The 20,455-nt window shown below is 43.1% G+C and overlaps 1 protein-coding gene across 1 annotated transcript in view; it reads left to right on the top strand.

Annotated features, from left to right (window-relative positions):
* PDE1B (phosphodiesterase 1B) overlaps positions 1-20,455 on the top strand; it is a 390,321-nt gene that overhangs the window by 252,014 nt on the left and 117,852 nt on the right. The window contains exons 6-7 of the mRNA XM_030198308.1: positions 16,120-16,260; positions 20,086-20,186. Coding sequence (XP_030054168.1) covers positions 16,120-16,260; positions 20,086-20,186 — 242 coding nt within the window. The remainder of the gene's footprint in view (positions 1-16,119; positions 16,261-20,085; positions 20,187-20,455) is intronic.

Here is a 20,455-nt window from a genome sequence, read left to right as displayed (position 1 = left end):
AATTTAGGAAAGAGTAAACATGTGATTCATGTCTACCTGTTCCACTCCATTCAGTACTTTATAGACTTCTATCAAATCTCCTCTCAGCTGTCTCTTCTCCAAGCAGAAGAGCCCTAGCTGCTTTAGCTTTTCCTCAAAGAGAAATATTCCCACCCCCTATCATTTTTGTTGCCTTTCTCTGTACCTTTTCTAATTCTGCTATATCTTTTTTGAGATGCGGTGACCAGAACTGCACACAGTATTTGAGGTGCAGTCAGACCATAGAGTGATATAAAGGCATTTTAACATTCTCATTTTTGTTTCCCATTCCTTTACTTTCCTAATAATTCCTAACAGAGGGTTTCAATGGTGACTCCTAATGTGGAACCTTGCATCACATAGCTATAATTTGGATTCTTTCCCACTTGCATCACATTAAGTAATGCCATACTGGGAAAAGACCAAGGGTCCATCGAGCCCAGCATCTTGTCCACATCATCTGCCACTTGGATGCTCAGTCTCTCAGTTTCATAAGGTCCTCTTGCAAATTTTTCCCAATCCCCTTGCGATTGAACAGTTTTGAACAACTTTGTGTCATCAGCAAATTTAATTGCCTCACTAGTTATTCTCATCTCTAGATTATTATTATTATTATTTATTGCATTTGTACCCCACATTATCCCACCTTTTTGCAGGCTCAATGTGGCTTACAGAGTAAGGTTATGACAAAGTCAGTGTATGATTTAAATACAATTGATCATAAGCTGAGGTAAAGAGGATTTACATGTGCAGATATTGGGTAGGTTGAGTGAGAGGTGTTTTAGGTGTGCTTGGGTGGTTTGGGGGATGATTTGTATCATCGAGGGTGTCTTTTGTAAGCGTTGTTAAAGAGGTGTGTTTTCAGAGCTTTGCGGAAGCTGGTTAGATTATTCATGGTTTTCAGGGCCTTGGGTAATGCATTCCAAAACTGTGTGCTTTTGTATCCAAAGGTCGTAGCATAAGCCTGTTTGTATTTCACTCCTTTGCAGCTGGGGAAATTCAGATTGAGGAATTTGCGGGCTGATCTTTTGGCGTTTCTGGGCGGTAGGTCCACTAGGTTTAGCATATAGAGTGGGGCGTCTGCGTGAATGATTTTATGCACGGTTGTGCAGATCTTGAACTCAATGCGTTCCTTGAGTGGAAGCCAATGTAGTTTCTCTCTTAGAGGCTTCGCACTTTCATATTTTGGTTTTCCAAAGATGAGTCTGGCTGCCGTGTTTTGGGCTGTTTGGAGTTTTTTTGATGGTCTGTTCTTTACAGCCTGCGTACAGAGCGTTGCAATAGTCCAAATAGCTTTTTACTAGAGACTGTACCAGGGTACGAAAGACGTTTCTTGGGAAAAAAGGTTTAATTCTTTTGAGTTTCCACATCGATTGGAACATTTTTTTCGTCGTGTTCTTCACGTGTGTATCGAGTGTGAGGTTTCAATCATTTATAAATATGTTAAAAAGCAGCAGTCCCAGCACAGACTCCTGGGGAACCTTACTACTTACCTTTCTCCATTGAGAATACTGACTAACCCTACTCTCCGTTTTCTGTCTTTTAACCAGTTCTTAATCCATAGTAGGACATTACTTCCTGTCCTGTGACTTTCTGATTTCCTCAGGATTTGTTCATGAGATACTTTGTCAAATGCCTTTTGAAAATCCAGATGTGAAATTTAGTATATTGGTGAGGCAAGATTTCCCTTGACTAAATCCATGTTGGCTTTGTTTTATTGATCCATGCCTATGTATGTGCTCTATTATTTTATAGTCTCTACCATTTTGCCTGGCACCAACATCAGGCTCACTCGACTATAATTTCCCAGATCACCCCGGAATCCTTTTTAAAATTTTGCGTTACATTGGCCACCCTCCAATCTTCTGGTAGCATGCTGGATATTAAAGATAAATTACATATTACTAACAATAGCTTTGCAAGTTCATCTTTCATTTCTATCAGTACTTTAGGATGTATACCATCCAGTCCAGGCAATTTGCTACTCTTCAGTTTATCAAATTGCCCCATTACATAAGTATATAAGTAATGCCACACTGGGAAAAGACCAAGGGTCCATCGAGCCCAGCATCCTATCCACGACAGCGGCCAATCCAGGCCAAGGGCACCTGGCAAGCTTCCCAAACGTACAAACATTCTATACATGTTATTCCTGGAATTGTGGATTTTTCCCAAGTCCATTTAGTAGCGGTTTATGGACTTGTCCTTTAGGAAACCGTCTAACCCCTTTTAAAACTCTGCCAAGCTAACCGCCTTCGCCACCAGAGATTTGTTTGTTTCTCTAATGCATCAGCATTGAATACTATTTCTGGCACTGGTATTTCTCTCACACCTTCCATGGTGAAGTCCAAAGTAAATAATTAATCTCTCCGCTATGGCCTTGTCTTCCCTGAGTGCCCCTTTTACCCCTTGGTCATCTAGAGGTCCAACTGATTCTTGTACTCGCTTCTTGTTTTCTAATTTACTTTTAAAAAGTTTTTACTATATGTTTTTGCTTCCAGCGCAATCTTCTTTAAAAAGTCTCTCTTTGCCTTCCTTATCAGCGCTTTGCATTTGACTTGCCATTCCTTATTATTTTCAGTCAGATCCTTCTTCCATTTTCTTAAGGATTTTCTTGTAGCTCTAATAGCTTCCTTCACCTCACTTTTTAAACATGCTGGCTGTTGTTTGGCCTTCCTTCCTCCTTTTATAGTACATGGAAAATATCTGGTCTGGGCTTCCAGGATGGAATTTTTTAATATTCTTTCTTTATTTGCATTTGCTATACTGCTATAACTGAGAACAGAACTAAGCAGTTTACAGGCTAAGATACAGCTGGAAAGGAACTATAATAGTTGGATAGAAAAGTAATGAACAACAACGATCCATAACATTCAAAAATATGGGCGGGGAAGGTAACAATAGGGGAAGGGAAGACAGTAAAAGGAGAGGAGAAGAGGGGGGGAAGAATGATAAAAGACACAGCCTGATTTAAATTTTTGACCCTTGCAGCTACTCCTCTAAGTTGTTTTTTTTTTTAACTATTATCATTTTATCATAGAGTCATAGTAGATGACGGCAGAAAAAGACCTGCACGGTCCATCTAGTCTGCCCAACAAGATAAACTCATATGTGCTACTTCTTGTGCATACCTTACCTTGATTTGTATCTGCCATTTTCAGGACCCAGACCGTAGACGTCTTGCCCAGCACTAGCCCCACCATCCAAACACCAGCCCCGCCTCCCAATCTCGGCTAAGCTTCTGAAGACACAGACCGTAGAAGTCTTGCCCAGCACTAGCCCCATCATCCAAACACCAGCCCCGCCTTCCAATCTCGGTTAAGCTTCTGAGGATCCATACCTTCTACACAGGATTCCTTTATGTTTATCCCACGCATGCTTGAATTCCGCTACTGTTTTCATCTCCACCACCTCCCGCGGGAGGGCATTCCAAGTATCTACCACTCTCTCCGTGAAAAAGTACTTCCTGACATTTTTCTTGAGTCTGCCCCCCTTCACTCTCATATCATATCCTCTCGTTCTACCGCCTTCCCATCTCCGGAAAAGGTTCGTTTACGGATTAATGCCTTTCAAATATTTGAACGTCTGTATCATATCACCCCCTGTTTCCCCTTTCCTCCAGGGTATACATGTTCAGGTCAGCAAGTCTCTCCTCGTACGTCTTGTAACGTAAATCCCATACCATTCTCGTAGCTTTTCTTTGCACCGCTTCCATTTTTTTTACATCCTTAGCAAGGTACGGCCTCCAGAACTGAACACAATACTCCAGGTGGGGCCTCACCAACGACTTATACAGGGGCATTAGAACCTCTTTTCTTCTGCTGATCACTCCCCTTTCTTTACAGCCTAGCAACCTTCTGGCTACGGCCACCGCCTTGTCACACTGTTTCGTTGCCTTCAGATCCTCAGATACTATCACCCCAAGATCCCTCTCCCCATCCGTAACTATCAGACTCTCCCCACCTAACACATACTTCTCCCGTGGATTTCTACTCCCTAAGTGCATCACTTTGCATTTCTTCGCATTTAATTTTAATAGCCAAACCTTAGACCATTCTTCTAGTTTCCGCAGATCCTTTTTCATGTTTTCCACTCCCTCCGGGTTGTCCACTCTGTTGCAAATCTTAGTATCGTCCGCAAAAAGGCAAACTTTTTGAAAGTTAAAAATGCTAATGTATTGAATCACGTTGTGATCACTTTTATCAAATGGCTCCATCGCCATTACCTCCTGTACCACAGACCATGCACTCCACTAAAGGACTAGGTCTAGAATTATTCTCCTCCTCTTGGTTCCTGAAGTAGCTGCTCCATAAAGCAGTCCTTTATTTCATCAAGGAATTTTACCTCCCTAGCATGCCCTGATGTTACATTTACTCAATCAGTACTGGAGTAATTGAAATACTACTACTACTACTTAACATTTCTAGAGCGCTACTAGGGTTACGCAGCGCTGTACAAAATAAACAAAGAAGGATGGTCCCTGCTAAAAGGAGCTTACAATCTAAAGAACGAAATGTCAAGTTGGGGCAGTGTAGATTTCCTGGGTAAAGGTGTAGAGGTTAGGTGCCGAAGGTGACATTGAAGAGGTGGGCTTTAAGCAGAGATTTGAAGATGGGCAGGGAGGGGGCCTGGCGTATGGGCTCGGGGAGTTTGTTCCACGTGTGGGGTGAGGCGAGGCAGAAAGAGCGGAGCCTGGAGTTGGCGGTGTTGGAGAAAGGTACTGAGAGGAGGGATTTGTCTTGAGAGTGGAGGTTACGGGTAGGAACGTAAGGGGAGATGAGGGTTGAGAGGTAAGGAGGGGCTGCAGATTGAGTACATTTGTAGGTTAGTAGCAGAAGCTTGAACTGAATGCGGTACCTGATCGGAAGCCAATGAAGTGACTTGAGGAGAGGGGTGATATGAGTGTATCGGTTCAGGCAGAAGATAAGACGTGCAGCAGAGTTCTGAACAGACTGGAGGGGGGATAGGTGGCTAAGTAGGAGACCAGTGAGGAGTAGGTTGCAGTAGTCAAGGCGAGAGGTAACGAGAGAGTGGATGAGAGTTCGGGTGGTGTGCTCAGAGAGGAAAGGGCGGATTTTGCTAATGTTATAGAGGAAGAAGCGACAGGTCTTGGCTATCTGCTGGATATGCGCAGAGAAGGAGAGGGAGGAGTCGAAGATGACACCGAGGTTGCGGGCAGATGAGACGGGGACGATGAGGGTGTTATCAACCGAAATAGAGAGTGGAGGTAGAGGAGAAGTGGGTTTGGGTGGGAAGACAAGAAGTTCGGTCTTGGCCATGTTCAGTTTCAGGTGGCGGTTGGACATCCAGGCAGCAATGTCGGATAAGCAGGCCAATACTTTGGCCTGGGTTTCCGCAGTGATGTCAGGTGTGGAGAGATAAAGCTGGGTGTCGTCAGCATAAAGATGATACTGGAAGCCATGAGACGAGATCAGGGAGCCCAGGGAAGAGGTGTAGATAGAGAAAAGAAGGGGTCCAAGGACAGAACCCTGAGGGACTCCAACAGAGAGTTGGATAGGGGTGGAGGAAGAACCATGAGAGTGTACTCTGAAGGTACGATGGGAGAGATAAGAGGAGAACCAGGAGAGGACAGAGCCCTGGAACCCAAAAGAGGACAGTGTGTCAAGAAGTAAGTTGTGATTGACAGTGTCAAAGGTGGCGGATAGGTCGAGGAGAATGAGGATGGAGTAATGACCTTTGGATTTGGCGAGGAACAGGTCATTACAGACTTTGGATAGTGCCGTTTCTGTCGAGTGAAGTGGGCGAAAGCCAGACTGAAGCGGATCGAGGATGGTATGAGAGGCGAGAAAATCAATGCAACGGCTGTGAACGGCGCGTTCAAGTATTTTGGAGAGGAAGGGTAGGAGGGAGATGGGGCGGTAGTTGGAGGGACAGGCAGGGTCAAGTGAAGGTTTTTTGAGGAGAGGTGTGACAACAGCATGCTTGAAGGTGTCAGGGACAGTTGCGGTGGAGAGAGAGAGGTTGAGGATATGACAGATGGGGGGGGGGGGTGATAGTAGGAGAGATGGTGATAAGTAAGTTGGTGGGGATGGGGTCTGAGGAACAGGTGGTGCATTTCGAGGAGGAGAGAAGATGGGCGGTTTCCTCTTCGGTGATATCAGGAAAAGAGGAGAAGGAGGCCTGGGTTGATTGGTTGAGGGAGTGGGTGATAAGATGAAGAGGAGGAGAAGGTTTAGTGGTGAATTCGAGGTTGATCTTCTGGACCTTGTCGCGGAAGTAGTCAGCCAGTGATTGAGGAGAGAGTGAGGGGGTGGGGGGTGGGAGCGGAGGGCACTTTGAGGAGGGAGTTGAGGATGGCGAAGAGACGACGAGGGTTAGAGCTGAGGGAATTAGTCAAATGAGTGTAGTAGTCCTGTTTGGCGAGGAATAGGGAGGACTGGAAGGAGGATAGCATGAATTTGTAGTGAATGAAGTCAGTATGGGTGCGAGATTTCCTCCATAGGCGTTCAGCCGATCGGGAGCAGGAGCGAAGGTAACGAGTGCAAGGGTTAAGCCAGGGCTGGGGATTAGTGCGCCTTGTGGGACGGGAAACAGATGGTGCAAGGGTGTCTAGGGCGGAGGAGAGAGTGGCATTGTAATTGGAAACAGCCTTGTCAACAGACTCGGAGGACGTGATGGACGGGAGGAGATCAGAGATAGTAGCGGATCACCCATTATTATTGTTGTAACCAGTTTGTTAGCCTAGGGAGTATAAGATGGTGTTTTCTGTCCTGCAGAATTTTTAGTCTATTCAAGACCCTCTTTAATGTGTAATTCTACTCCTCCACCAATTTGATCCACCCTAGCACCAGAAATTAAATGGAGTAGACTAGATGAGCCTTGCAGTCTTTTTCTGCCATCAGATTCTTTGTTTCTATATTTGTTTGAGGTTGAGACTCTTTCCTTGACCCTGCTGGCTTATTCATGGAGAGATTGATTTTCCAGAAATGGTTACCTTGGCCTGTAAAGAAGGCATTAGAAGTTTTGCTGAATGCACCAAGGACCTGGTTCAGTCTGTGATGGCGATCTGGTGAATACCTGGTATCAGTGCGAGCTAAGAAGCAGTACATTTCCCTGGTTTGCACTCCAGGAGATTGTAAAAGTTTGGTGCTATGGTTCACGGGTAAAGTTGTTTCTGCAGACTGTTAACTTTTCCTCATGGTCGCTGATAGCTGTGGGTTGTCGTGCTCTTGGATTATATGATTGATAAACTGAATGAAATATGTAAGAATAAATATTTTCCTGACACAAATTCCCCAGCTTTATTATGTAGAGAGAAATCTGTATGTGCTGGAATGACACCAGGGAAGATTCTGTTTTTCAGGTTCCTGTTCCATTAGCTGAAATGAGTTTAGAGACTTTGTGGAAGATAATACACATTGAATATATGGTTACTGGAAAATGTATGGTATTTTTTTGAAAAAAATGGAGAAACTGGAAATTAAATTTCAGGATTTGAAAAGCAAGACAACGGGGAGAGAAATACTAGTTAATTCTTTGAATAAGGGAAAGGTTTTTCTCCAGAGGAAAACAAATCATATAGAGAACCTTGTTAAGATTAGGAGTTTAACAGTGATTTAATTTTCTGAAAGTTGATTCTGTTCTTCCTATTGAATTATTTTGCTAGTTTTTTTTGTGCAAGTTGACATATTGGGGATAGCTAAAGATTTGCTGCCACCTATTATTAAGACTTTCTATTTATCTAATTGTGAACTGCATTAGAAAAGTAATTAAGGAGTCTCTAGCAGTGAAACTCAAGCTTTCAACTCCTTCAAGGGCTGAAAATTCAGATTTATGGTTTTTGTTCAACTTTCAATGTCAGGGCTACATTCTGGGCATAATTTATATTCTATTTAGTCTGAGATTTAGTTAAGCAATATTTTATATATATGACGGTAAACCGTTTTCTTGGTCATCATGTTAAAATCATCCTGTTTAAGCAGAGGATGTTTATAGGTAAACTGCAGTAAGATGTATTAGATCCAGTTGGTTTCTTTTTAAGGTAATCAGCCAAGTATAACATTATCTGTTGGGATCAGTATTAAATTCTTTCTTATCCTGGGTTTGCTGACTACCTTTCTACTTAAGTGTCAGGAACATGAGGACATAGCCTTTATGGGTTAATCTGTTTCTCTTTGAGAAAATTAAGTCATTGTTGAATGGATATTAGATCATCATAAGCTTTCCTAAACAGGTACACATTCAGTGATTTCTAAAGGAAACATGACTAACCATTAGCGGTAACCCCACAGGTAAGGAGTTCCACAAAATAGTTGGATTTAAAAAATAGGAAAATAAAATAGGAAGATAACGCCATTATAAACAGAAAACAGCCAAACAAACAGGCATAATCTACTTCTTAGTCACAAAGAATAAAGTTTAACAGCACCCTAAAATTACCATGAGTTGTGGCTAGGGAACATCAGTCACACAGAATTCCAAAAGCCTGGCGAAAGAACTAAGCCTTCAGTGCAGCTTTAAACCGTTTGAAGAATAAGTGAAGAATAAGTGGCAGGCCATTCTAGGTAGCTGGAGTTACAGAAAAAAAGCACAGTGTTTGGTAGACTCCAAATGAGCAATTGCTGACTTGGGCAAAATCAAATGATGGTCGTTCAAGAAGTGGAGAACCTGGGCAGGCATATAAGGAATGATCAGTATAGCCTTGAATGTAACAGCACGTTATTCTATATTCAAAAGGGGGGGAGGGGGTCCCATGGTCATACTTATGTGAATGATATTAAAGATGAATAGCAACATTTTGTAGGGTTTGAAGTTTCTTCAGATTTGTTCATGAGGTTCCTGAATAGGTAATATTACAGTAGTCCAGTCTAGAAATTAAAAGAGCATGTAGAAGGGAATAGAAAGAATGCAAGTCAAACAGGCTGTGCACTGATCGCAGCTGACATAAAACAAACAAACAAATAAAAAAAACAGACCTCATGACAGAGAAAATATCAGGCATAAATGAAAGCTGATCATCTGTAGTAACTCTTAGGTAGTGAAATGTCTCATCTGGTTTAATACAAGTACCAAACAAATCAAGGTCAGAAGTGGGATGAAAAGGATGCCCTGTAATCTAGCATGCTACCTAATTTTATTGGGGGTTTGATACTAGGGGATAATCACGGAGGCAACTAGCAACAGCATCCAGGCAGACCTACAATGGAGTAATATCAAGAAGACTGAATCAGTTTAAAAACAACAACAACAGAATATCATCCACATAGAAATATGTAGAGATAACAAACTTTTGGATGTGTTGCCAGTGGACTCAGAAACAAATTCATTAATGGAGAAAATATTGAACCCTGGGGTACACCACAGGGAAGAGATTTGGGAACAGGAGGTAGAATAAGGGGCTACTACTTGAAATTAACGTTCAGTGAGTAAAGACAAAAACCACCCAATTCCAACAGTCTAGCTAGAAGAAGAGAATGATCTATGAAATCAAATGCAGCCTAAAGATCCAAGGAAATAGCTAGCACAATCAGGCCAATGTCTAATTTAGAATGGCCTTCACTTATAACTGAATGTAACCTGGGTCTCACCTGGTTCTAGCTCTGGACCTGGGTACATAAAACAGTTACAGCTCATTCAGGCCATTCTCACCCCACTCATGTGGGCATATGATCCGAAATAGTGATCTGGGGGTGGGAGACCACTCCGCTTCTTAGTCCAGGAACCATGCTGCAGTCCAGGAGATTGTATCACAAGGTTAACTTTTATTTAACTTTCAACAACAAACAGATAGCAACATGATCTTTCCTTCGTCGCTGTCAGTTAGTGCCACTTTCATAAAAACTAGAACTTAGTGCCGAGACTATTGATGGTTACAGGAACCCCTGTTCGGGTTCTTTCCTCCTTCAGGGTATGTGTACAGGGGATTTTTCTTTCCATGGCTATTTACATATAGACAAATACTCCTGTCCATGCCTGTCCCGGTAGTCAGGTGACTATTTAAGGGCTATACTTCTTCTTCCAACCTTTCACTTTCCCTCAGGCACAGACTCCTTTAGGGCTGCCCTCCTTCAGCAGGTGCTCCTCGCTAGGTCACACCCCGGCCTTGAGCAGGCACTTTTCTGCTCAGTCCCACTCCCGGGTAGGACTCCCCAGTCCTCCCCAAGGCCTTACTCCTCCTCCAGTTACTGTTCCTGCGACAATAACTGCTCTTGATTTTATCTCCGTTCTAATGAAAAAGCCAGCACTCCTTTTTACTCCTCTCTGGTCAATGGCAGGGATAGCGCAGGTAGATTGCACCAAAAGACTCCTAGAGAATCTCAGGTAATCAAACCATGCTGGAGACAACCAGAGGCACCTCAGACAACCAAAGACCATGGGCTTTCACATGCAACTACTTTTATTAACTCCCATAAATGTCACTCTATAGAACATGGGCACTATATTTTGGTATCTTATTCTATAAACACTCCCCCTGGGCTGGGCTTCCTCCCACCCTGGGACCATCCCAGTCGCTCCCCTCAGTGACTCATTACAGGACTTACTCTTCTAGTAATCCCCAACCTAATAGGGGATTACATGAAGTTAAGACTGGAAATCCAATTGGCAGGGGTGGGAAGATAGTATCTTTCCCACATAGAGTGAAAACTGGGAATAGACCAGCGACATAAATTATAGATGAGCAATATTCCTCAAGCCTTGTCTGTTGAAATGAGGGAGCTTCAAGTAAATTTGTATTTGCTGAGTGAAGAGATCTAGATGGACAATAGACACACAATGAAGTTACAAAAAATATTCAAAGCTTTGTGAATAAGGCAGAAAATAGGAAGCCAATGCTGCCTAATTAAAATTGGTGAGTTATGATCAAAATGTTGAAACGTGCACTAGCAGACATATGGCTGCGTTTTGTGCCATCTGTAATGGTTGGAAGCACTACGAGGGAAGTTCCAAGTAAATAGCATTACAGTAATTGAAATGAGATAATACCAAACTCTGAATTATCATCTTAAAATTATCATAATTTAAAAATCCCCTAGACATCATATTAATCGAAGTTTGTAACCAACTGAACAGTTGACTTTAATTGAGCTACATAGGCAATGAGGAATCCAGTATAATTCCTAAATACAACTCTTTTGAAATTGCTTTAAGCACACCATGTGCAGAAAACTCTTCAGGAAACGTGGCACTGGAAGATCCTGAGAGTATCACAGAAAGGTGGTATGTCAAAAAATACACTACCATTTTCCATAAAGAAAGCCAATTCATTTACAGCCAAGCATGAATAAAATTTCAACATAAAAGACAAAACCAATTGTCAGTTGATTTTATGTGGTCCATCCAGTTTGCCCAGTAAAATGGTTGGGGTTGTAACTGCCCTCCTTAAACTTAAGGTAAATGCAGTTTCTGCTAGAGTTGAAAAAAGTAACCTAATACAAACTAACTCCAGCTTATAAACATTCAAAATAGCTGATGTTGTCTATTTTTTTGAAAATTTGGAGGAAACGTCTCTGGTTTGAAACACTGTCACAGTGACTTTATGTGTACAGCGTTTGATTTCGATCACTGGGCATAAAAACTCCAATAACTTTTAAGAAAACAAATTTTTTGTGATGCTTTTAAATTGTGATTAAAGTGCTGACTTGCAAATAAAGAATACAAAAACTTCTCTCTAAATCGAAATTCTCTTTTTCTCATCAAATCTCGCTTATAACTGATATTAATAGAGAAAGCACTTATCTTATCATCTTATCCGGCACAGACTCAAGTTCGACAGGGCCACCTTTTCACCCATCAAAAAAAGGCTTCATCAGGAACTGGTGCTGAATAGCAGTGCACGATCTCTGGAGAAGTAAAAACTGAAAGTTTTAGAATTAAACAACATTCAAATTGTAAAATCACCAGCCAAACCACACACATACTGGTTCACTTTCTTTCAGTTGTAAAGACGATGTCTCAAAATGGCACTGCAACGTCACACGCCACCATTCATGATTTATATAGGCTCCTCCTCTTGACTTCTTAAAGAAATAGTAGCGAATGGAGGAAAATGAATCAGTAGAAAATGTACCATTCAATAGAACTATTCAAACCCCATGGTTCAATAGACTTAAGATTATATATCCATCTTGCTTCCTTCCTTTGTAGCATGAGTTTACGGTTCCCTCCTCTTCTCAAGATGCCCACTTTGTCAATCGCACAAAACTCTAGGTCCTCAAAGGAATGTTTCATTTTCAAGCAATGTTCAACAAGTGGTTCCTTGATTGCCATCCTTCTAATATTAGATCTATGTTCAAGAATTCTGACTTTTAAAGGTCGCGTAGTCAACCCAATGTAAACTTTCTGACATGGACAGCTGATGGAATAGACTACGTGATCTGAAAGACAGTTAGTAAAATGTTTCAACTTGAATTCTCTGTCAGTCACTTTATTGTAGAAACTCTTAGTCTGTTTAGTAATGTGACATATTTGACAAGTGCCACACTTATAATGTCCAAAAATATGTCTTCCTTTCTTTTTACCGTCTTGACTGATATCTGCAGGGCTCAAAATATCCTTCAGGTTACTACTCCTTGCAAAGGGGATGTGTAAAGATTTGTCATGAAAAACATCAGCTATTTTGAATGTTTATAAGCTGGAGTTAGTTTGTATTTGTAACTGCCCCCCCCCCCCCCCCCCATGCAGGTTACTCCCTTTTCACCCTTTTGTGTAGGATTGTTCTGCCGCTCAGTGCAGGTTACCCCAATGGGGGACAAGGCAGGCACATGAGTCAAATGGAGTGACTCAATGGTTTGAGCTGCCAAGTTACTCAGCTCCATGAAGTAAATTTAGGCCAGTTCTGGATTTCTAACAACCCTACTCTGGTGCAGTATGGGACCTGAAGTACTGATTTCATTAGGTAGAATTAGGAATTACACATTGCATACTGAATTTGGATGTATGCTCAAATACTGGCCAAAATGTCTCCCTCCTGGAACTGGGTAATGGCAGCTCTGCAGCAGTAGGCTGAGAGCCAGGGGTAGTTGGGCAAGCCATTTTCTCCCTTCACGTACAAAACCAGAGACGCCAAGGTGGACTGGTACAAACTGTGAGATGTATGGACAATGTGTCTGAGGTATAAATTTACAAAGTTTTCTGTGTAAAAGCTTCACAAATGGAAGAAGCAAAATAAAATATTTAGCTTTCTTTGATGCTTCTCAAGGGATTTATATAGACAGAGTGGAGGCAGTATTTGACAGTTTTCAAATGAATTGCCCAGGTACCTTAATAGTTATCTGAGTAAATTCTCTAAGCTAAAACCTTCCCTTTGAGTTAGTATGCCCACAAATATATTTCTTCCAATGGATTTCTCCACTCCAGCCCAACCTTTCTAAAGGAAACTCTTATTTATATGGGACTGTCCCCCTAGAGACACAGAAGCATACGCACATGCATGCCCCCTCGCTCTTCAGTCACACAATGCACATGCATGCCCCCTCACTCTTCGGTCACACAGTGCACACGCATGCCCCCTCACTCTTCGGTCAAACAGTGCACACGCATGCCCCCTCATTCTTCGGTCACACAGTGCACATAAATGCCCCCTTGCTCTTTGGTCACACAATTCACATGCATGCCCTCTCGCTATTCAGTCGCACAATAAACATGCACAGTATCATTCTATCTGTGCTTGCACTCAAATGCACAAGTACACATCCCCCCCCCTCCCCCCCCCACACACACACAAAACTCTCTCTCTCTCTTCTAGTGCTGTCCAGCTGCTCATCCAGTCGGTGGTACTCATCCCTTACTATATCTGTCTACCATCATGTAAACTTACATTTGATGCCAGCTGTTTTATCTCAGCCTGCAGCAGTGGACCATTTAGACTTACCCATTCCTCTTAAATTCCTACTCCTAAACAATCTTCCTTTCCTCAGGACAATCGCTGCTTCCACTGGTTCTCTCCAAAGCCTAGCAAAAGCCCAGTCTTAGACACTGCACTTGCTGCTCAGCACCTCCTTTCTGTGTGTAGAGTAGCCTTCCCATTGGCTGGATTCTCCCACAGTCTGTTTACTGGAATGGAAGAGGATTGGAGAGCTAAAGGGGGCTAAACTCTGAAAAGTATCCAGACACTTTAGCCATCATTTGGCTTTCAGACAGTAGATTTCTGAAAACATCCAGCCAGTTGACAATCCTAGCTGCCTGAATCCTGAGCAGCTTGATAGAGCCCTCTTAACGTTTTGGCCCTAGGAACATGCCTTATTTGCCTATGCATTAATCTGTCTCTGGTTTCCCCTCTGTTCTTTTGTTTAGGGTACTGCAGACATCTCCTTGGAGGTTACCCCCCTCCCCTGTACTTTTTTTTTGGTGTGCAGTAGAGATTTCACTTTTGCTTGGGTAGAAACGCTGTACACTTTGATTCCATCGTCTTCCTATTTAGGAATCCCTCTGTTTTTATTCCATGAAATTTTGAATTCCATCACCATTTTGTGTCTCCAGCACGCAATATAAGAAAACAATCTATACAATTGCACCAGCCAGACTTCACCTAAATACATAAATAAAGCACCAAATTTAAACAAAAAGTTCAAAACATACCTTCTTATGTACCTTGAGCTGACTAATAAAAAAAAAAAAAGGAGGGGAGACTCCTCTGAGCTCTTTTTGGTGCCACCAGAATCTCCTTTTCCCCTTGACAAAGTTTAGGTAGTACCTGGTTGGTATCCTTACCGCCTTATTTTCGAAAGTGATGGGCGCCCAGATTTTGACCCAAATTGGGAGATGGGCGCCTTTCTCTTGTGGGCGCACAAATCGGTATAATCGAAAGCCGATTTTGGGCGTCTTCAACTGCAATCTGTCACGGAAATGGGCGAAGTTGACAGGGGCGTGGTGAAGGCGGGACTGGGGCATGGTTATCGGCTGAGGAGAGATGGGCGCCCTCGGCCGATAATCGAAAAAAGAAAGGCGTTTTTACCGTGAATTTGGGTCATTTTTGGACCCTTTTTTTCACGAACAAGTACCCTAAATGACCACATGACCACCGGAGGGAATCGGGGATGATCACCCCTGACTCCCCCAGTGGTCACTAAACCCCTCCCACCATAAAATAACAAACTTTAAGAACTTTTTTTTCCAGCCTGTATGCCACCCTCAAATGCCATACCCAGCTCCATCACAGCAGTATGCAGGTCCCTGGAGCAATTGTCAGTGGGTGCAGTGGACGTCAACCAGGTGGACCCAGGCCCATCCTCCCCTACCTGTTACACTTGTGCTGGTAAATGGGAGCCCTCCAAACCGTCGCCAAAACCCACTGTACCCACATGTAGGTGCCCCCCTTCAGCCATAAGAGCTGTGGTAATGGTGTATAGTTGTGGGCAGTGGGTTTTGAGGGGCTCAGCACCCAAAGGAAGGGAGCTATGGACTTGGGAGGTATTTAATTTTTTTACTTTTTACAAGTGCCCCCTAGGGTGCCCGGTTGGTGTCCTGGCATGTGAGGGGGACCAGTGCACTACGAATCCTGGCCCCTCCCACGACCCAATGCCTTGGATTTGTTCGTTTTTGAGCTGGGTGCCTTTGGTTTCCATTATCGCTGGAAAATGAAACCGCCCAGCTCAAATCCGCCCAAATCCGATGCATTTGCCCGGCACAAACCGTATTATCGAAAAAAAAGATGGACGCCAATTTTTTTCCAAAAATACGGTTTGTCCCGCCCCTTCACGTAACCGTTCTCGGAGATAGACGCCCATGGAGATGGGCGTCCGCGTTCGATTATGCCCCTCTTAGTATTCAGATCAACCACTTTATCCTGAGGATTTAAGACAGCTGCCTTCCAGATTATTGTAGACCGCTGATCCCCTTCTGTAACTTTTCCAGAATCAGAGAAAAAAATGCTCTCTGTTAAAAGGAAAAGAGCCTCCTTTTTCCCTTCCAGGAGCCTTAGAGATCGTAGCCTACTGTTATACCTCTCTTGCTCTCTGTAGCCTTCCTCTGTAGCACCTAACTACCTCCAAGATTATGTCTTTTTGAGCCATACTTACACTGACAGTGGTGGAGTCGAGATATAAACCATACTGATTTTGTGCATACTGCATGTACTAAGATTGAGGCAGGCTTTACTGGTAGATTACTCAACAGTTTCTCTTGGTTTTCTTTCCTCCCCAGATCCCCGTGGTATTTCTAATGTCTTTTCTGGACTGTTTGGAGAGTGGCTATGGAAAGTATAGAAATCCATATCACAACCAGATCCATGCGGCAGACGTCACACAAACTGTTCACTGCTTCCTGCTGCGTACAGGCATGGTGGTAAGTATCCCGTAGTGGGGGATGGCTAAAGGTTGAGGGCATTACTACACTGCTTCCTGCTGTGCTTTGCTATAGTGGTATATGGTGTGCAGTGTGGGATCTTGAATGTTAAAGAACAGTGCTAACCAGGGGCGTAGCCAGACCTCGCTGTGGGAGGGGGCCAGAGCCTAAGGTAGAGGGACACATGTTGGTCTTTTGCCCCGCTGCCGCCGCTACCCTGATGCTCCCCACTCGCAGCTGCAGCAGATACCTTGGTTGGCGGGGGTCCCTAACCCTCGCCAGCTGAAGCGTTGTCCAGCACTTGTCTCCAGTACCACCTCGTCTGCCCTGCCCCTCACGTCCTGCACACTCCTTTTAGTGAAATTGAGCATGCTGGATGTGAAGGGAAGACAGAATAGGGCAGGCAGTGCGGTGGCGCTGGACAACACTTCAGCTGTCGGGGGTTGGGGACTCACACTAGCAAAACCAGGGGCCCACAGGAAATTTAGGGGGGCATGGCCCCACATAGCTACGCCACTGAGTGCTACACTACTTGCAGAATTCAGATTGAGTGGTATTTATGCTGTGGCTTAGCCAAGGTCATGCACAGAGTCGACACCAAAGGAAAGGCTCAGCTGATTTTCTAAAAGAAATTCTTATTTGTGCCATCCTTGAAATATTAGATCACATCTCTTCCAAATTTAAAAGTGTGCGTTAATGAGTGAAGAGAGTGTCGTCCATTAAGTTTGCCAGGTCTGGTTTTACCCATTGCATCTATAGTCTCATAGCTCTGGCTTTTTTCTTGGAGAAATTATATCTACAAGTTCATGGATGCCATAGAGCGCTTGTTACTTTGACTTCTCGCAATTCAGTCTTTGGTGCAAGAGACTACCTGTGTCTTCGTTTTCTTACCTGTAAGAAAGTAGTTCATAAATCTATATATTCATACCAAGGTACTAAATGATGGAATTCCTTGATGAAAAATATAAGATCCCAACATGATTATTTGGTTTTTCGTAAGTTTTTGAAATTTTTCCTTTGCAAAAAATTTCTGTCAGTTGATCCTGGTGCCTAATCTCCCCATTATGCTTTATTATTGAATTCTTTATATATTTATGATTCTTATTGATAAGTGTGGGTTTATATATTTTGTTTCATATTTTGTAATGACTTCTTTTTAGCTTGTTAACCACATTGAATTCAAAATTGTATGAGAAAATATGGGTATAAATGTCATAAATAAATAACTGCTTTCACCTGGCCCCGATGACCTGTTAACACTATATACATTGTGTAAGAGTCTATCTCTCACCAATCTGATGGGCTGATTTTCAGAACTCTCGCAGTAAAGCCAACAGTGCAGAACCCATACCTCTAGAACAGGGCAGAAAACTAGCTTGCCAATGCTCAAAGGAAATAGTAGTCAAATATATATGCATGCTGTAAAAGCAAAAGCAAGGGGGGGGGAACATGCTTGGTAGATGCGCAGAAGAGTTTTGTGGTAAACTCCGTTCTTGTGTGCGTATGCCAGGCAAACCTGAACTTGAAGCACATCTTAGCACCTGTTTTCTGCGCCTTTAACTATAAGCTTTTCTTTTTTTTAACTTGGAAGGCTTTTATTTAAGCACAGGAAACAGGTTCTGTCACGAAATGCCTAACCCACCTGGGGCTAACCCTGCAGCCACTTAAGGGGTCCGTCCCCAGCACAGTCAAGCGGTGGCCTCGGCAGTCATTTTAAACAAGTGGAGACAGAGAGAGGATCAGCAGCAGTGGGCAGGAAAGATTGGGGATCTTTCCTGCCCCGAAGAAGCCACTAGACCACCAGGGTACCTTGAGGTATATGCTGGGAGGGACCTTGAGGTATATGCTGGGAGGGCACCCTGTGGCTCTGGAGAAGGAAGGCACTTCCACGAGGATCCCGCAGGACCTGGATCCATCCCCGTGGGATTCCCATGGACCTGGGTCCATCCTCGCAGACCTGGAGGGGATACAGCTATCCCCGCTCCCTTGAAGCTCTTTAGTTGGTACCAACAGGCTTTCACTTCCCAGAAACCGGCTCTGTTCCCAATCTCCTGGGTTGATGCAGTAGGTTGGTAGCTGGGCACATCCAGCAAGGACTTGAGGAGCTGTTCAACAATTTCACTAGTGTTGATAGATGTTTGCAAAACATGGTGGTCAGACATAGGTGATAGGGTTTGATTAAGTACAGAAATGTGTATGCCCAATCTGCCCAGGACAGAGACCAAAACCTGACTTCATAAGGAGAGATGATATACAAGTTCTCAAGCTTCTGCAGTTGGCATCTGGGCTATATATTTAGAAGTGTGGGCTTTTATGGCTTGTCTTTTTCTGCCGTCACTATTTTAACTAGAAAATTCCGTTACAAAGAGGCAAGCTATTTTAGAAAAGCAGCCCTGGTTGCAGTATCATGATGGACTTTCTGTATATCAAACAATGAAATATCTCAAAGTCATTAAAAAAAATAGCTGGTTTTACATCTGCAAGTTTCATCCTCATTTAAACACAGCAACCAGAAACAGCAGCTGACTGAGCTGCCACCTGATGAGTTGCCATTCTTGTCCACAGTTGTCCGAGAGGGTTAAAGCAACATAGAAACTGCTCGCTGCTCATATGATCAGATGCAGACAGCGCTCACCAATGAGACATCTCCAAATATAATTAGACATACCTCTGTCCAGAATATGCCACACTTAATGAGCTCAACTAAAACATAGATGGAGTGAACATTTTGTGCAATTAACATGGTCAGTGGTCTCTGTCATAAAGCGTATGGACACACACACACACTCTTTCGGAAAAAGGCAGGGAAAGGGAGATATGACGAAGACATTTAACTACTTAAGTGGCATATAATGCACAGGAGGCAGGCCTCTATCAATGGAAAGGATATTCAGGAATGAGGGGGCTTAGGATGATAGTTAAAGGAGACAGACTCAGGAATAATATAAAGAAATAGGAGACAAGGACTGTATCTAAATTCAAGAAAGCATAGGACAAGCAGAGAGGATGTCTAAGGGAGAGGAAGGGATTGTAGAATTTAATAGCTGGTATGGATGGACAGACTTGGAGGTCCTTTTACTAAGTCGCGTAAGCGTGGCTCTTGTGGTAATTTAATTTGTGGCGCACGTCTGATATGGGCATCTGAAAAATAGTTTTTATTTTCAGGCACGCATAACAGACGTGCGCCAAGTGGCATTTGGCGCACAAAGGTCATTACTGCCCAGTTACTTTGTGAGTCTTTACTGCTAGATCAATGGATGGCGGTAAGATCTCAGACCCAAAATGGATGCGTCGCAATTTTCGGCAAAAATTTAAAAAAGGCCTTTTTTACAGGCGTGCTAATAAATGGATCGGCTCGTGCCCAAAAACTGCGCCTACACTACCGCAAGCCATTTTTCAGCGCGCCTTTGTAAAAGGACCCCTTGGTTTTTATCTGCTGTCATTTTCTGTTTCTATATTTCTAGAAACCTTGCACAAGACATGTTATTTCTGACTCTGACTGGAATATCGTCTCATGAAAGGCACCACACCAACTCTCTGTATTTAGAAGGGAATTGGCTTCTTGACTGGGTACAAAATTAATTTGTTTCCAGCATTCCCCTTTCTGAATGTCCTCATTCACTAGTTTATTTTAGTGGAAAATTAAATTGCCTTCATTTCTTCCACATTTTGTCCATTAAGCACTGTCAAATGCTGATGTGATTCAGCTAATGGACTGCAGCTGGAGCCTGGAAAGGGTTAGGTTAATCTGACCGAGATACTCTAGGATATGCTGACCAGGGTTACAGTCCTAACTGATTTGATCTCTCTCATTTCTTTTCACAGCACTGTCTGACAGAGATTGAGTCCTTGGCCATCATCTTTGCAGCAGCTATCCATGACTTTGAGCACACGGGCACCACAAACAGCTTTCACATTCAGACAAAGTGAGTACCAAAACTTGGATTGGCAGTGACGTAGTTATTGTAAACCTACCATGGAACTGGATCCAAAGAGAATAGGCTATATTTGAAAGCACAGTTGCTAGATCCAGGACTGGATTAACACTATATTGTTCCCAAAGCAAACTCTACATTTGTGGGTTCCTACCACAGACCCCCAGGGAATCGGAGAACTGAAGAAAGGGGTATGTGCTCATTTTATAAACAGCAAAAAAAGAGAGGGTCCAAAAGTACACAGAGTAAAGCAGCACATA

Source organism: Microcaecilia unicolor, chromosome 3 (genome assembly GCF_901765095.1).
Source record: "Microcaecilia unicolor chromosome 3, aMicUni1.1, whole genome shotgun sequence".
NCBI lineage: Eukaryota > Metazoa > Chordata > Amphibia > Gymnophiona > Siphonopidae > Microcaecilia > Microcaecilia unicolor.
Note: the sequence above shows the minus strand (reverse complement) of the source record. Positions and strands in the feature narration are given on the sequence as shown.